This window comes from Sarcophilus harrisii, chromosome 4 (assembly GCF_902635505.1).
Source record: "Sarcophilus harrisii chromosome 4, mSarHar1.11, whole genome shotgun sequence".
In the NCBI taxonomy this organism is placed as follows: domain Eukaryota; kingdom Metazoa; phylum Chordata; class Mammalia; order Dasyuromorphia; family Dasyuridae; genus Sarcophilus; species Sarcophilus harrisii.
The window spans coordinates 125,265,121-125,282,379 of NC_045429.1; the positions used below are offsets into that span (position 1 = coordinate 125,265,121).

General features: G+C 30.2%; 1 protein-coding gene across 2 annotated transcripts in view; it reads left to right on the plus strand.

Moving 5' to 3' along the window:
• Positions 1-17,259, plus strand: part of PDE10A (phosphodiesterase 10A) — a 341,504-nt gene that overhangs the window by 299,750 nt on the left and 24,495 nt on the right. For both annotated transcript variants that reach the window (XM_031968385.1, XM_031968386.1), the window contains 2 exons: positions 5,220-5,392; positions 15,363-15,474. In XM_031968385.1, the coding sequence (XP_031824245.1) occupies positions 5,220-5,392; positions 15,363-15,474 (285 nt within the window). The remainder of the gene's footprint in view (positions 1-5,219; positions 5,393-15,362; positions 15,475-17,259) is intronic.

The window sequence follows — 17,259 nt, forward strand, 5'->3', positions numbered from 1 at the left end:
CTGCTTAAGATTTTTAAATATTTGTATGACCCAAGTCATTTAAGCCTGTTAAACCTCAGTTTCCTCATTTATAAAATAAGATGGAGAAGGAAATGGCAATTCACTCCAGTATCTTTGCAAAGAAAACACCAACTGAAAAACAAAAAAAAGCAATATGCTATCTCCTCTATAACTCTCAAGAAATGGTGAAGACCTTTTAGCAATTCCTTTCTAGTTTAACTATTGGAGTAAATATTTACTATATTGGAGAACTGGAGTAAAGTACTGTCTATGAGGGAAAAGTTTTATTTCAAAACTGGTTTTAAACCCTAGCTATCACTCAAACCTTAAGCAAGATCGTAATGAGAAATTGTCTTGTACTCTACTCTGACTCTTATTGTTGAACCTCTCCAAACTTTGATTCTCTCTCAAAATGTGTGGACTTGGATTTTCCTTTCATAGTGGGACTTTAAATCTTTTTTGATCCCATCTCTCCATCAGAAGAGCAATGCATCTTTTTTTTGAAAAGATGGAGAAGGGGAGAGGATTTTTTGTTGAAAAATGATGTCCCCAAAATAAAAAGATCTATATGGGAATTTGTCTTGTTTTCAAGGACAGTTGATGGACCAATCCTAAACAATATTTATTGTTTTTTCCTTATTTTCATATATATATATATATATATATATATATATATGAAATATGAAATATATAGTTTGCCATATACATATATATATATATATATATGTATATGGGAAACTATATATTATGTCCTTTTGTGTTGTCTAGGAACTATTAGAAGATATACTGAAATTTAGTCATAACACTGATCTAGAACACACCTTTTATGTAGAGAGTAGTGAGAGATTATTAGAAAAATAGTTTTAGTTCATATGGTAGCAAGTAATACATGAATATTTTAAAGCAAATTTGGAATATGCTGTCATTCTATCCTCCTCCTGCTTGTAAAGTAGGAACAATGATTTCAATAGACATCTTTATTAAAAGTTGAGATCCTTTTTTCCTGACCTAAATCCATCCCATATTTCTGAGTACAAATAGTATGTATACCACTTTTGTGAGGTATTTTTAGAGCAGTTTTCTTTTAAACTGTTCAGTTCCTCGTGTTTTTTTGTTCATTTTCCTCATGACAATTCACACTTTAATCCATATTCATATTTTTGGGATTTTATGAATTGTATTCATTGTTACATACCACTATATATTTTATATTAACTTTTAATGTTCTAACTAAATTAAAGTGTCTGACCTATTAATCTGAATTGTTTACAATTTGTTCTAGTATATTTATGAATATAGGGAAAAGAAAACACTGAATTGCTTTTCATTTAGTCTGGTGGTGGCTATATTAACAAGCTAGTATATAGAAAATCACAGAAAGTAGTCCTTGACACTTGTTCACACATGTTATGATTACCAGAATGGACAAAGTCTTTGGAGCACATCTTTTCTTCACATCTGTTCTTCTTTGACTCGTCTGTTAGATGCATTTTTTTCTCCACATGATTTCTGACTGATAGTTTATTTTATAACTGGTTTATAGTTTATCAGCTTTATAGTTTACTATATTTTACTATATTACTAGTTTACTATAGTTTACTATAGTTACTAGTTTACTATAGTTTACTAGTTTACTATAGTTTACTATATTATAGTTTACTCTATACTATAAAGTATACTATATAGTTTAAACTGGTATAGTTAAAATAAACTATAAATAAACTATAAACTATAGTTTATATAAACCAGTTATATAAATTATGGTTTACAGTTATCACATATCCAGACACTCCAGCAGCAATTCCTCAGTTTTCTTGTCCCTGTACAGTGTGTATGTGTGTATGTGGGTGTTTTTATTCATGCCAAATAACTGGTGGACCTTAAATCAGTAGATATGGATATTAAAGTAGTTCAGCTGAGTTTTCAAAAATACCTAGAAATCCTGGTTAGGGTGTGTGATCTGTGTGCCAGATCAGAACTATTTGCATTGAATATGCATTAATAATGATTTGCATTGGTTGATAAAGATAATTCAGCTTGCCAAGAAATATTTTATTTGATACATAAGAACAAAAACTCCTTTAAATTATTCATTTCTATCAATTACCAAAAAAAAAAAAAAAAGCGGCACAATGGAATAAACTAATTCCTCCTTATTCTTGAGAAGAGGAAGGCTTATTTGTGCCATGGGAAAAGTGTGACTTAAATTTCTAAAGGATCATCACATACTAATAGTCATTCCCAATTCAAGGTGAAATCTGAGTAATATTCAAGCAATACTGCTAATTGCATGTTATATATAGCAAGCCAAAGTGTGAACTGTTTTGGAAGCCTGATAGTGTATTGATGGTTTAAAACTTTTAAAAATAGATGTAACTCACATTTTCAAGAATTGAATGTTAACTCACATTTTCAAGTAGAAGAATTGCATGTTGATCACCCATTTTAAGTCATAAATATCCTTACTTGATTTGTGGTATTGTCAGTTATAGTGATTACAAAGGTAATATGGAAACTATTCTAGATAGTTATTCAGTTATCATAGTTCAACATGAGCTCTTATTTGCCAGATAAGAGGCCTGAAAATCAATGCAACTTATTCAATTATGTAATAACAGAAATGAGCTGGGTAATTTATCATAGATTTTTTTCTGAAATATATTTTTAACATAAAAGACCCTAAAAAACAAAACAAAAAACAAAACTTTGTTAATGCCTTTATGTCTTTTATAAGCAATGAAAAAGGATCCAGCCTCTGTATATATTCCAGATAGAGAATAGGCTATTTAAAACAGATCTACATAATAGAGGAAAATTGGGAGAATACATCCCTTGTACCCTGATCTGAAGGAAAGATTTCCATAGAATACACTGCTCATGAATTCAGAAGGACTGAACTTTATGCTGAGCCAAGACTTAGATGGAGGGGGAGGAGGCAGAGAGAGAACCATAATCCAGATGATGAATAGACAAGTTGAATGAATTGGTCAGAACTACATGATATAGTGTGAGTGTGGAACCTAGGAGAGTACCTAATGAGATATGGAAGGGGTACATTCTGAGACAAATTTGAGGTGGGTGGTTGAAGGAAAATTTTCAAAAATATATTTTTCTACTTTTATTAATATGCAGAAAATGTATTTCTTTGATGACTAAGAATATTTTAATGCAACAATACCAAGATTATGCTCTTTTATAAATACACTATAAATATGAACAGGAAATTGAATTAAATCTATGTTGTTACTAAAACATAACTTGAAAGTAGTATGCTTTTTTCTTAAACATAAATCCATGGTGAGCTTGTGTTGCTGTCATGTGTATTTTCTCCTCTCTCCTCAAAGGTGAGTACAGGATGTGAGGGGTGGCCAGTTAGATTTCAGTGACAAAGGATAGTATTCCCTTTACAAGGTATTTACTTTTAACTTGAAGTTTGAAAGATAAAGGACAAATAAAGTTTGCCTCAATAGCACACATTTATATAGCACCTTACAATTTATAGTTTGCAATATAGATCTGTGAAATGTGTATTTTGACCATTATCCCCATTTTATAGAGGAGAAAACTGAGGCTCAGAGAAAACAACTATCAGGTAACAGTGTCAGAGCCAGTATTCAGACTTTAGTCTCTTTTGATTCCATATCCAGTTTTCAATATGGTACGCTGTTTTGACTTGATTTCTAATCTCATAGTCTCTTAAGTTTTATTTTCTCCCCAGTTCTCCCCAATTCCTGTGAATTCCTGCCTAAATACAAATCTGTCTCTCTTCTTTCTGTTCATTTTTTCCCAAGTGACTTCAAGGAGCTCCATACCTAAAATTTGTCTCAGAATGTACCCCTTCCATATCTCATTAGGTACTCTCCTAGGTTCCACACTCACACTATATCATGTAGTTCTGACCAATTCATTCATCTTGAATGAGCCCTACCATGAGCTTTCTCTATTCTGATTCCTGTGTTCCTAGATAGCATCACTATTAGAAGTTACCAAAAAGAGCTGAGCTTTGGTACTATTGAAAGTACTCTTTTAAAAAGGCTCTACCTTTTTTCCTTACAAAAAAAATTGGCACTTTAAAAAAAACTTCAGCATTTGATAGTGATGATAATATCTTAATTCATTCTCCATAATTCACTTCCCCTAGAGTTAGAGAAACTATGTCTCCAAGTTCTACTACTTTTGTGATTGCTCATTCTCTGTCTTCTTCACCACCCTCTCCTACTTTCATTCTTTTATGTTGATTGTTGTTGACCATAGACAAACTTATGAAGTGGACAAGGCTTGTCCTCACTGTTGATCACCTTTTTTTTCTCAAGTATTTTTCTTATTCCACTGTGTAAAGTACTTGTTTTTCCCTGAAACAGATTTTATAAGTCACTAACAACTTAGTGCAAATTAATTTAACCTCTTAAATTAGCTCTTTTTAGCTCTAGTTAGTTTTTGTTTGTTTTTTAAGAGGCAAAGATATTTTTTCATTTAATATGTGAGAGAGGTAGAAAGGAAAGGCATCTCTTATTTTTTTCCACAAAAGAATCACATATAGATAATTCTAATGTTCATAAATTCTAAATTCTTGGAATCACAATTACCTTTTACTGTGTGTAAAGGTGTACAACTTTTTTCCATCTCCATATAGTAGAAGTGGCCTTAAATCAATTGCATCCTCAGGTATTTGGGTTAGAAAGTCTTTTCTGACAATGAAGTTGTTAAATAGTGAATAGAGTTACTGATGAAGATGTGTTTCTTAAGTCACTGAAGAAATTTTTTTCATGTAGTTTCAAGAAAAAACATGTCAGCAGGCAACAGAAAGGACTAGATGACCAGGTCCTTTATAAACCTGTAATTTTCTGTGCAAAATACAAATTAATGAGGTGTGGTATTTGTGAGATTTGAAAACCAGAGTCCAAATAGAATTTCAGATTTGCTTTTGGTGGACAAAAACAAATAATCAACAAAGCATGTTTTAAGTTGTGTGTTGACATGTGTTTATCATATGTAATGCTTGTTCATCATTTCCACTGTGCTGGCATTCTCACCATACCTTTTCAAGAGAAATTAGAAAACTCTTAAATTGAAATCATTTCATATTGTCCCTTTATTCTTCAATTTTCATTAGTGACTTTAATTATCTTGTTCCAAATAACTGATATGATCACAAGATTAGAACTTGTGCTTTTTATTGGTCTCTTTCTTCTTCTTCTTTTTTTTTTATTTCTTCATAGCTGGAAGGGCACAATATCTTCTCCTCTCTGAGCTCCAGTGAATATGAGCAGGTGCTGGAGATCATCCGAAAAGCCATCATCGCCACAGACCTTGCTCTGTACTTTGGAAACAGAAAGCAGTTGGAGGAGATGTACCAGACAGGATCGCTAAACCTTAATAATCAAGCGCATAGGTAAAGAACAAATTCGAGTTTAGAAATTCAGGGATAACTATGGGAATTTTTTTTTTAATTAGAATTAGAAAGATATAAAAAAAAGTTCTTTGCTCATAAATTGATATTAGTAGATCATTGAAGTATTTTAATTTAAATTTAAAATCTATTAAGTTTTATACTTACTATATAGCTTGACAGTATTGTTAACTGTGCATATTAGAAAAAGATTATTTTAAAATAGATATTTAACATTATGGTTTTGTTTTAGAGATAAATTTAGACAAATGCTTTTAATTGCATGGCTTCCTCAGAAATTTAAAATATTACTCTGGGTTCATGATTTTTATTCTCCAGAATGAAGTCATTTATGATTTTTAATAATAAATTTTTATTATCTTTATACTTGTACCTTTTTTGGCCACTGTGTTGTTGAAATCTAAAGGTTTAATAATCATTTTTCTACCCCTTTTGCTGTGGTTGCCTTGGTATTGTGACAGATCATTCAATGTCTTAAAAAAATTCATAAGTATTTGGTAAGCTATTATAATAATCTATATGATATGTTAATATTATACTTTAATTTTTCTGTCACTCCAATATATTAACATATCTATGATCATGTCAGTATATGCATTTCCTCTATTTATGAAATCTGTCTTTGCTTGCTTATCATGCATAATTCTTTTGCATATCCTTCCAAATTCTAGTTATGGAACGGGAGGACATCTGGTGTGCTAGAAAATATCTAGAGAGCATATTGATATTTTGAAGTATTGAAGATTTATTAGTAATTATAAAATTAATGAAAATTATATGCATTTAGGTTGGAAAAAAACCCTGTAAATCTGTTTTCTATAAAGGCTCTTGAGTTTCTGTATGTGGTTTGATTACCTAGATTATACCAAGGTATCATACCTTGATATCTTATACTTATACCAAGTATGCAACTGTATTCAAGGTATAAGATAAAGATATTGTGGTGCAGAATAAAAGATTTTGTCTTTTTTGTTTCCTTGCAGAAATTTGGGACAATTTCTCTTAGATAGCCTTGATTAATTTTTTTAAATTATGAAGATAAGTTTGTTTTGCTTTATTGCCATTATGTAGTGAGAGGACTATTTTATTATATACATTATGTATATATTTAGATAAGCATGATATGCCTTTGAATATTTTTATACATGACTGCTTGAAAATTTAGAATAGTATATTTTTTAGTTGTAAGATTCTGAATGACATTGACAATGAGACATTGGACTAGCTTATGTCAACAAAATTCATTTAGAATTCTGAGGCTTAATGGGTTTTTTTTGGCTACATATACTGTTACAGAAGTGTCATTTAGTCCTATCACAGTATTTGATTTCATGAAAGCAGCTAAAACTACAGATCTTTCATCCAAATTATCATAGTAAAAATCATAAAAATAGCTACCTTTCATTTATCCTTTGATAATTACTATGTTGATAGTCGTTATATTAATATTAAAGTAGTAACAATAACAATAATTAACATTTGTGTAGCACTTAGCTAGGGACTATACTAAGTGTTTTACAATTATTATATTATTTGATCCTTAACAACAACGGTAGGAGGGGAAGTGCTGTTAAATTTTACAGATGACTAAACTGAAGAAAAAAAAAGTTAAACTAGTATCTGAAGCCAAATTTGAACTCAGTTCTCCTGACTGCGTGCTGTTCAACATTCTTCAGAGATCTATCATATCTAACATTTTAAAAATTGTATTCAGATCATCAATTTCTTCCTATTTTTAATTAGATTTATCCAGCTCTAAAAAGGGTAAATTGAAATCCTCCATTATGATAGTTTTATTTTCTGTTGCCCATTCATTTTTTTTTAAAAGTATTTAGATGCTGTGGATGCATGTTTAGTATTAATATTAATTTGTCTGTGGTACCTTTCAGAAAATATAGTTTCCTTGTTTAGCTTCTTTTAATTAAATCTATCTTTGCTGTTGCTTGGACTGAGATCATAATTGCTCCCCTCTTGCCTTTTTGTACTTCAGCTGAAATGGTGATATTTTATTTCTGTGTGTATTATTCCAGTGTCCTTGATTTGATATAATTTTCCCTCTGCCCCTCGTTTTTCTCGCCCAGAATCCAGTCACAGGTTCTCATTCATTTTTTCCTTTTTCCTTTTTCTTTTTAAATCTCTGTTTGAAATCTGTCACTTGTGTTTAGAGTTTGTTTTGATTAGGACCAATTCTTCTACTTTCCCATTTATTCCTCTCTCTCCCTTCAAACTCTTCCTTTATATTTCCATGTTATGGAAAACATATCTTTATTCTCAGGTGTGTGGTTATTCTTCAAAGGATGGCAATTTGAATTCTGTCACACAGTTCTCCCATCCCCTTTCTATCTTTTATGGTCTTCTAATTGTATCCCTTGATTGTATTAGATAATTTCCCCCACATTTCTTTACCCAAACTTTCACTATCACCCCCCCCTTTCTGTTTTTCTAATAAGATCTTCAAAACACAACAAGCAAAGACATTTGAAAGATTGCTATAGTATCTTGGTAACCTTTTAGAAATAATGGAGCTCCCTTTCTTTTTTTTTCCACTGCTTTCTAGAGGTTCATATGAAACTCTGTGAAAGAGTTTTCAAGCTTCCACAATTAAAAAGTTTGATCTCTTATTAACTTACCTTTTGAAATATAGAGGGATTCTATAAAATTATTCTAACAGCATCATTCATTTAATCCTTCACTATTTTCTGTAATTATATTTACAGCTTCTGATCCCTTCATTTTAAAAGCTTTACTCATGTTTTTTTTTTACTTCATTTTTATAAGCCAACCCATTTGATTCTTATAAGTAATGACTAAATGATCATGTTTCCATTTTCCATCTTCTTCATTTTATTACCATTCACTTTTCATCTTAGTTAAAGCTATGCTTCAAAGTACAGTGTCAGTGCAGAACTTCTTCAGTACATTTCACATCTTCCTCCATTGCTAATCCTTAGTTATTCTTTATTTTAGAGATTTTCATTTGGAGCTTTGGCTTGCTTTAACAATGAACTATTTTTCTACATTTAGCTTTTTTATATCAATTTGGATGAAACTACTGTTAGAAGGGCGTTTGAAGATTTAAAGCAGTCAGTTGTTCTTCCCATTTCATTGCATGTGTTTTCATACCAATGTGGTGGGTATCACCATCAGCGTATCTTTCTAGTAATGGTTTGCTTGCTAAAAATATATAACGTACATAAATTGTACTTAGTACTGCAAAAGATACAAAGATGTCATATCAAATAAAATCTTGGAAGATTCTCCATCTGCTCAGTTCAAATGAATTTCCTTATCTTACATCTCCATCTGCTCAGTTCAAATGATTTGCCTTATGTTATTTTTTTGCTACCTGTGACACCTTTTGTTTTTAAGCTTGTTTCTGAATTGGTCCCAGATATCATCTCTTTTGAGATCTTTTAACTTCTATCTGCCAATACTTTCTCCCTCCTCAAGGGAAATCATTATTTTTTTTTTAAATTGGCACCTAGAGAACAGTGAATTTTGTCAGTTGGTGCACTATAAACACATGAAAAACACTCTCCCCTTTCTCTTTTTTGGTCTTTGCTAGAGTTCATTGGTTATGAAATTTTTTGGATTGCTATTACCATTTCTTCACCAGATAGACATTCATACTTAAAGATGAGAAAAATTCTCATCAGCTATATGACTGTAGTTCTATGCTGATTTTCTACAGTATTGAAGCTAAAAGCATATAATCAGTTATCTGCAGTGATTGGAACTAATATATTTATTGAATAATTACTATACATATATTATGTATTGTTTTACATGTTATAAAAAGCTTTATGATCCCATTCATTATCCCTGTAACTTTTTTGGACTCTGTGATCAAACTACTAATTATAAAAACATGTAAGTATAGAGATATTCTTCCCTTTTAGATGGAAAAATAAAAATAAAACAGTACAGAAATTTAAGGTGAGATTAATCTGTGATAATTATGATCCTAGAATTCTAATTTACAAGTTCATAATGAATATGAACTTCATCTATAGCAAGGAGAGATAATGTCTATTTGGCATTCATTAGTATTAATCCTGGTAAAGAAGATATGACATCAGAATATTCTGTTAAAAAAATTAATGATAATGATAGGAAACATCACCTTCATTTTATATATGATGGATGGAAGTCCAGTTTAAGCAAGTGCTTGGCATCTTTCTGAAAAGGGATACCTTTCAAAACAATATTCACTGCACAGTTTAGTCATAAAATGACAGCTTCAGAACTGGAAGTGTCTTTAGTAGTCACTCTGTTCCTGAAACAGAAGCCTTTTTAACTTATTTCCAAAAAATAAATTTAGCCATCGTTTGCTTGATTTTTTTGAAAGCTAGGTAGTGCACTGGATGGAGCAGTGAGCCAGTTATCAGGAAGATCTGAGCTCAAATCTGGCCTCAGACACTGGCTAGCTGGGTGACCCTCTGCAAATCATCTTGCTTCTTTTTACCTCAGTTTCCTCATTATGAAATGACAATAGTAGCATCTACCTCTTACCAATGTTGTGAGGATCAAATGAGACGATATGTTTAAACCATTTAACACTGTGCCCAGCACATAGTAGATGCTTAATTAATATTTGCTTTCTTCCTTGCTTGAAGACTTGGGGCATTAAAAATCTTTACCTTTGGAGGCCACTTCTCCTACTTTTTATTAGCTTTGAAGAATTTTTTTTCCAATAGAAGCCTAGATTTATCACTTTTTCAGATTTTTGTTTTTGTTTTTTTGGCAAGATAATCAGTATTAAGTGATTTGCCCAAGGTCCCACAGCTAGTGAATGTAAATCTCTGGAGTCTTCCTGACTCCAGAGCTAATGCTTTATTCCAGTTCACCAACTAATTGCCCCAATTTGTCTCTTCTACTTCTTCTCTCTATATATATCTTCTACTTCTAACCATTGCTCTTAGTTCTACCCTTTGGGACTATATAGAACAACTCTAATGTATATTTTATATAAAAGCCATTTATTATTCCTTATGCCATAAGGAACTTGCCATTAACATGCTAGAATTTATTTAGCCATTTCCCAGTGGATAGGTCCCTCTTAGTTTCAAATTCTTTTTTTCAATAAAAAGAAATTGTCATAAATATTTTTGGTAGAATATGTGTCTTTGATGTCTTTGGGGTAGAGGACTAATAAACTGTATTAGGAGATTGAAGGTATGTCCAATTTTGTGACTTTCTGACTGAAATTCAAAATTTCTTTCCAGAAAGATTAGATCCAATTAATTCACAGTTCTGCTAATAATATATTTGGTTGTCTGTTTCCTCAGACTCCTTCCCAATATTGTCTTTTTTTTTTGGTCATATCTGTCAAATAGACTAAAGGTAGAACCTCAAAGTTGTTTTAATGTCTATTTTTTTTTTTTTTTTTTTTTTTTTTTTTTAGTAATTTGGAGCATTTTTATATACTTATTTGTATCTTGGATTTCTTCTGGAAAATTGACTTCATAATCTTTAGCCACTTCAAATGAATAACTGTTTGTGTGTTTACACATATTTGAAACAATTCCTTATACAATTTGAAAATCAGATTTTTATCAAAACAAACTTGTTATAAAGATTTTCCCCAGGTAATTGGTTCCCTTCCAGTTTTAACTACATTCCTTTTATTTGGGCAAAATTATTTCAAATTTTCTATTTCATCTCTGATTCTCTCTGTCCTTTGTCTAATTTTGAGCTCTTCCCCATCCTTAGTTATGAAAGACAATTTCTTCCCTACTCCTCTAATTTGTTTATAGCTTGACATTATAGCTTAAACATTTCTCTAAGTCATATATCCATCTTGGAATTTATCTAGGTATATGGTATGAGCTATTACCCTAAACTTAGTTTCTTCCAGACACATTCCTAGATTTCTATAAAGTTTGTTCAATATTGAGTACATATCTTAGTACTTGTAATCTTGGGATTTATCAAACATATACATCCACCATGCTCTTTTATTTCTGTTTTTTATTATACTTAAACTGTTTCACTGGTTAACTTTTCCTATCTTTTAGTTTATTTTTGTTATTTTTTAGTTTTAATATTATTTTGTGGTAAGCCTTGCATACAATTTTTTTGAATCATTTCCTTAGTAATATGTTTCTCAGTGAAATTTTTATTTTTCAGATTTTTAAGTAATCTATAAGTATATCTTATATGCATATATATACATATAAGTATGATCTAAAAGTAATAATTGTATTATTATAATAATTATATATATATACTTATAATATATATATTTATATATATAATTATAGTTTACAATAGTAAACAATGAATATATGTTGATTTCAATAGTATTTACATTTTTATTTTTGGTATGATCCAACATGAGAAGTTAATATCTCTACTTAATATAGGTCTGTTATCATCTCTAGTAAGAATATTTTGTAGCTATATTCACATTTTTATTTCTTGATGGTTGGACTTATAAATATATTTTGCAATGATTTTGAATGACATTTTATTTTCTGTCTTCCAATATCCTAGAACTTTTAAGTTTCTTTTAATTTTTTTTTTATTTGCCGCTCTAGGATTCTTATAAACACTATTAAATCATCTGTAAAAATCAGTAATTTGGTTTCCTATCTAGATGCTTATTCTTTTCTCATTCCTACAGCTGGAATTTCTAGTTTAATTAAATAATAACAGCATTAATAAACAAACTTACTGTGTATTACTGATATTATTAGAATGACTTCTGGTTTATCTCCATTATATATAATGTTGGCTCTTGGATATATATAGAAAGATGTTGATGCTATTTACAATATTTAATAAAGGAAACTAACTATATTTTAAATTTTCTTTCTTGAGGTGAAGAATATAATCTAAATTGAATATTGAATCTAAATGAATATTACCTTCTTGTTCAGTTTCTCCTTTCACTTTTGGCTGAAAAATAGATCACATCACTTCTCCATCTCAAGCAAAATACTTGAGTGGGAATTGTGGAGGTCCATTCCACAAATAATTATCCATATATTAAAGATGGAATTTTTCCATATTGACACAGTTCAATTAATAACTCAGAAATATATGATCATTAAAACATCATTAAACTCTATTTATGGTAGGGCAGCTTGGTTTCACAGTAGATAGAGATATGGCCTTGCAGATATTTAACCATGTTTGCCTTATTTTCCTCATTTGTAAAATGCAGTAGAGAAGGAACTGACAAATCATTTCCATATCTGTTAAGAAAACCCAAAAGGGATCAGATAAAACTAAAGTATGACTTAACAACAACAACAAAAGTTGAGATTTGATTAATATTTCTTAATATAAATTCACTGTTAATACTGTAAACAAAGCTATACTTTTATTTCTAATAAAATAGATAATAGTTTATATATATATATATATATATATATATATATATATATATATATATATATATATATATATATATATATATATATATATATGAAATGCATTAATAATTGTAGAGCATCACATATTTTGTACTACAGGTCTTTGAAGATTTCTTTAAACTATAAAACTTTTTTCCTTGTAGATGCACAGAATCAATCATATGTTGTCATACTTGTTAACACATATTTTCCATTTCTTAAAAAAAAAAAATGAGTCTTAACATCATCTCAGGGTCCCAAGAAGAAATTGATGAATAGTATATAGTTTACATGTAAGCAGGACATGATGATGAGGGGTTCGAACAGACGGATATGTGAAAAGAGGAATGACAATAACATTTCCAAATTTATTGAACTTTACTTTGTAGGGTTATAATAGAATCTAGTCTGAAAGGTAGCCTTGGATCCATGCAAACACAGCTAAATAGCACTGAAAATGTTCATTTACCTTTGATTTTAGAGAGTTAATTTGCCTTTGATTATGAGCTCCTTTAATAGGATTTCCACAGAAACATTAAAGTGATTTTTAATTAGGTAGAATTATTCACTGATCACTTATTAAATATCTTTATTCTCTGGAGATAATCATGAAGTCCTCTCTGGTCATTTTCTAAAAAGAAGAGGAAGAACATGGTGAAATTAAGGCTCAGAGACATATTCTTTTTTTTTTTTTTTTGCATGCAAAACATCAGATATATTTATTTTTATTTTTTATAAAGCTTTTTATTTTCAAATCACATTCATAGATGGTTTTCAATATTCACTCTTGCAAAACCTTGCGTTCCAAATTTTTTTCTCTCCCTCCCTTTCCCCACCCCCTTGCCCTAGAGGGTAAGAGATCTAATATATGTTAAACATGTGCAATTATTATATATATGTGTGTGTGTATGTGTGTGTGTATATCTGTATTTCCACAATTATCATGCTATGCAAGAAAAATAAGATCAAAAAGGAAAAAAAAATGAGAAAGAAAACAAAATGCAAACAAATAACAATGAAAAGTGAAAATACTATGTTGTGATCCACACTCAGCTCCCGCAATCCTCTCTCTGAGAGCAGATGGTTCTCTACATCACAAGACCATTTAAACTGGCCTGAATCACTTCATTGATAAAAAGAGCCATGTCCATCACAATTGACCATCACATGATCTTGTAATTGTTATATACAGTGTTCTCTTGGTTCTACTCACTTCACTTAGCATCAGTTCATGTAAGCTTCTGAAATTTATTCTGCTGTTCATTTCTTATGAGCAGTAATATTCCATAACCTTCATATACCATAATTTATTCATCAATCTCTAATTGATGGGGCATTTACTCAGTTTCTAGTTCTTTGCCACTGCAAAAAGAACTGCTATGAACATTTTGCACATTTTGATGATCTCTTTGGGATACAGACCCAGTAGAGACACTGCTGGATCAAAAGTTACACAGTTTGATTGCCCTCTGGACATAGTTCTGTTTTGTTATCCATGAATAGATGGATCAGTTCACAACTCAACCAACAATGTATTAGTATCCCAATTTTCTCACATCCCTTCTAACATTCATCATTACCTTTTTTATCATCTTAGCCAATCTGAGAGGTACGTATATCTTAATTTGCAGATAGTAATTTGGAGCATTTTTTCATATGACTAGAAATGGTTTTAATTTCTTCATCTGAAAATTCAGAGGCATATTCTTACTAATAAAATAAAGCTCTAATCCATCATTAAAAATTTTTAAGTTTGCATTATGTGCCATGTAGTGTGCACTGGACAAGATATATTTGTTCCCCTCAAAGCAGCCCTTTATTATAGTTTTAAAAAGTAATTTACCCTTAATCCATTCACCAGTTTCTTTACAGCCTTCCTTTTGCTCCATCTTTTTTAATGTACTGCTTCAACCCTAATTCATGCCTTCATCAGTCCAACTTTTTAGAGCATGCCAATAGACTTATTAGTCTCACTCTCTTCAGTGCTCTCCTTTATCTTTTGTACAATTACCAAATTGATATTTGCTAAAATAGAGCTTTGGCCATGTCATTCACTAAAAAAAAAATTAGATCCATATTTCTTATGGAACATGATAACTCTTCACCTGTTTTCTTCTCCGTTCATTCTGTTTTTCCTAAATTGGCCAACAGAGTGTTTCTTAAATGTAATATTCCATCTTTAACCTTTTTTTTTATTTTTTTAAACAAGTGATCCCCATTCCTTATCTGAAATGTTCTCATTTTTCACTTTGCCTTGTAGAATCCATAGTGTCTTTCAAAGTGCCGTTCTTCCTACATGAGACCATTCCCGATCATCCTAGTTATTTTATTAGCACATTTTAATAATTAATTTGCATAACTTTGAATTTATCTTACGTTTATTTTCTGTTCACATTATATCCCCTTAGTACAAAATAAGCTTGTTTGAAGGGAAGAATTATTTCATTTTCATTTGTGTATTGCCAATATCTAGCTTAGGACTTTTATACTTAATAAATTTCTCTGATTTTTAATTTTACCATCTCTTTACTGCTGAATTGAATTTAAATTGAACTTGTATCTCATTCAATCAATTTTCTGTCATTATATTCTAGAGACCGGGTAATTGGTCTAATGATGACTGCTTGTGACCTTTGTTCTGTAACAAAGCTATGGCCAGTTACAAGATTGACAGCTAATGACATATATGCAGAGTTCTGGGCTGAGGTATGTTAAGTTTTTCTCTTGAATATTCTGATAATATCAAAAATGTGAAAAAGTTGAGGAAAAAAAGTTAGATTTCAGTTATTTTATTTAAAAGTATTTTATTTTTTGTTACTATTCATTTTAAAATAATAGCTTTTCTTTATTAATATGAAAGAAACAGTAACATACCTAAAACAAATATATTACTTTTCAAATTGGAAATTTCATTGATGGGCTTTATCACATAAAATTTAGTATATGAAATTTAATATATAAAATCCATTGGTTCAAATGAAAGAATTTCAGCAGAAAAAGAAAATTATTTCTTTTCGTCAGATAAAATTGGATCTTTGTACCTTTCTGTATAGGGGGAAGCAACTAACTATTCCTCTGAAATTATGGATGAAAGTGATTTTGTTGCATTGCATTGTAATAATGGCAAAGATAAACAGAACTCAGAGAATGTGAGTTCCATAGCAGGAATGGAGAATTATTTAAAAATACCCAATAGTAAAAATGAAATTTTTATCTTGTCTCCTTTGCTTACATTACTTTAATTATCAGAAATGTTATTCTATTTTTTTTAATTCCTAAATTTACATTGTAAATTGTGTACTTGGTAAACTGGGAACCTATTGAGTTATTATAAGTCCCTTATAAAAAATATCATTATTGGATTAAAAAAACCGAATGATATTTTCTCCAAATTTTTTTTTTCATCTCCTTTTAGGAAAGTTACATTTTGAAATTTGATATTTGATACCTAGAGGCTTAACTTGTAACTTACACAGAAGAGGAATAAAAGTAAAATTTTTACTTTTATTTAAAAAGTAAAAACTAGCAGATTGTTCACCTACAATTTAAATGGAAAGGTTTTATATTCCTTAAATTTGTTTTTAAACTTTTAAGCCAAGGAATTCTTATTGAATGAACACAATGATCATTCAGTTGATTGCATATTATGGAACTGCCTGGAATTTTTTACATGCCCTGTGTAATTGTGTTTTCTACACATGTTTATGTGTGTCAGAGAGCCTAATTACTGTCAGATTGATTTCATAAAGTTATTTCGGATATGCATATTTTAAATCCCTTATGCAAAGAATTTGTATAATGTTATCATGGTTAGATTTCTACAACAGTGTAAAAATAAATTACATATTCTTTTGGAAACTAGTCTATCTGGACTATGAATCCCTTAGAACATTTTGGGATGCCATGAAAAATAATACATTGTTAACAATCGAAGACATATGTTTCATTAATTGTGGTTCTGTAACTTATAGCTAAGTTGGTTATCTAAAGTAGAAAATCTAGAATATCATAAACATGTAAAATATTCTTTTTTTCTTCATATTAATTATTATGGCCCTAGGATGTCCCTTGAATGGAATTGGCATACCAAGGAAATTTTGGAACTTTAAAAGTCAATCCAACAGTCAATTTCTTATCAAGTTTTTCATTATTTTGCATTGCTACAAATTGATGCGTTTTGGAGAACTGTGTCAATTTTATTCAGCCTTCATACTCACTAGGAGGCACAGTTTATAAAAGGTAGTCATTCATCCTTTTCTTTTTCTTCTGAAACCCCCTCTTCTCTGGAAACAGATGGTATTTAAGTATATGCCAGGTTTAATCATAGAGAATTATCTTTATCCCTATAGCACGGACTACCAAAAATTTCTTCAGAAAACACTGAAAACACATAATTTTCAGTCCTGAAAAAACATCTTTAGGAGTGTCATAATATATAGGGCACAAGAAATAGGGATCTTTTCATTTATAAAGTAAAAGCTAATAAAAATT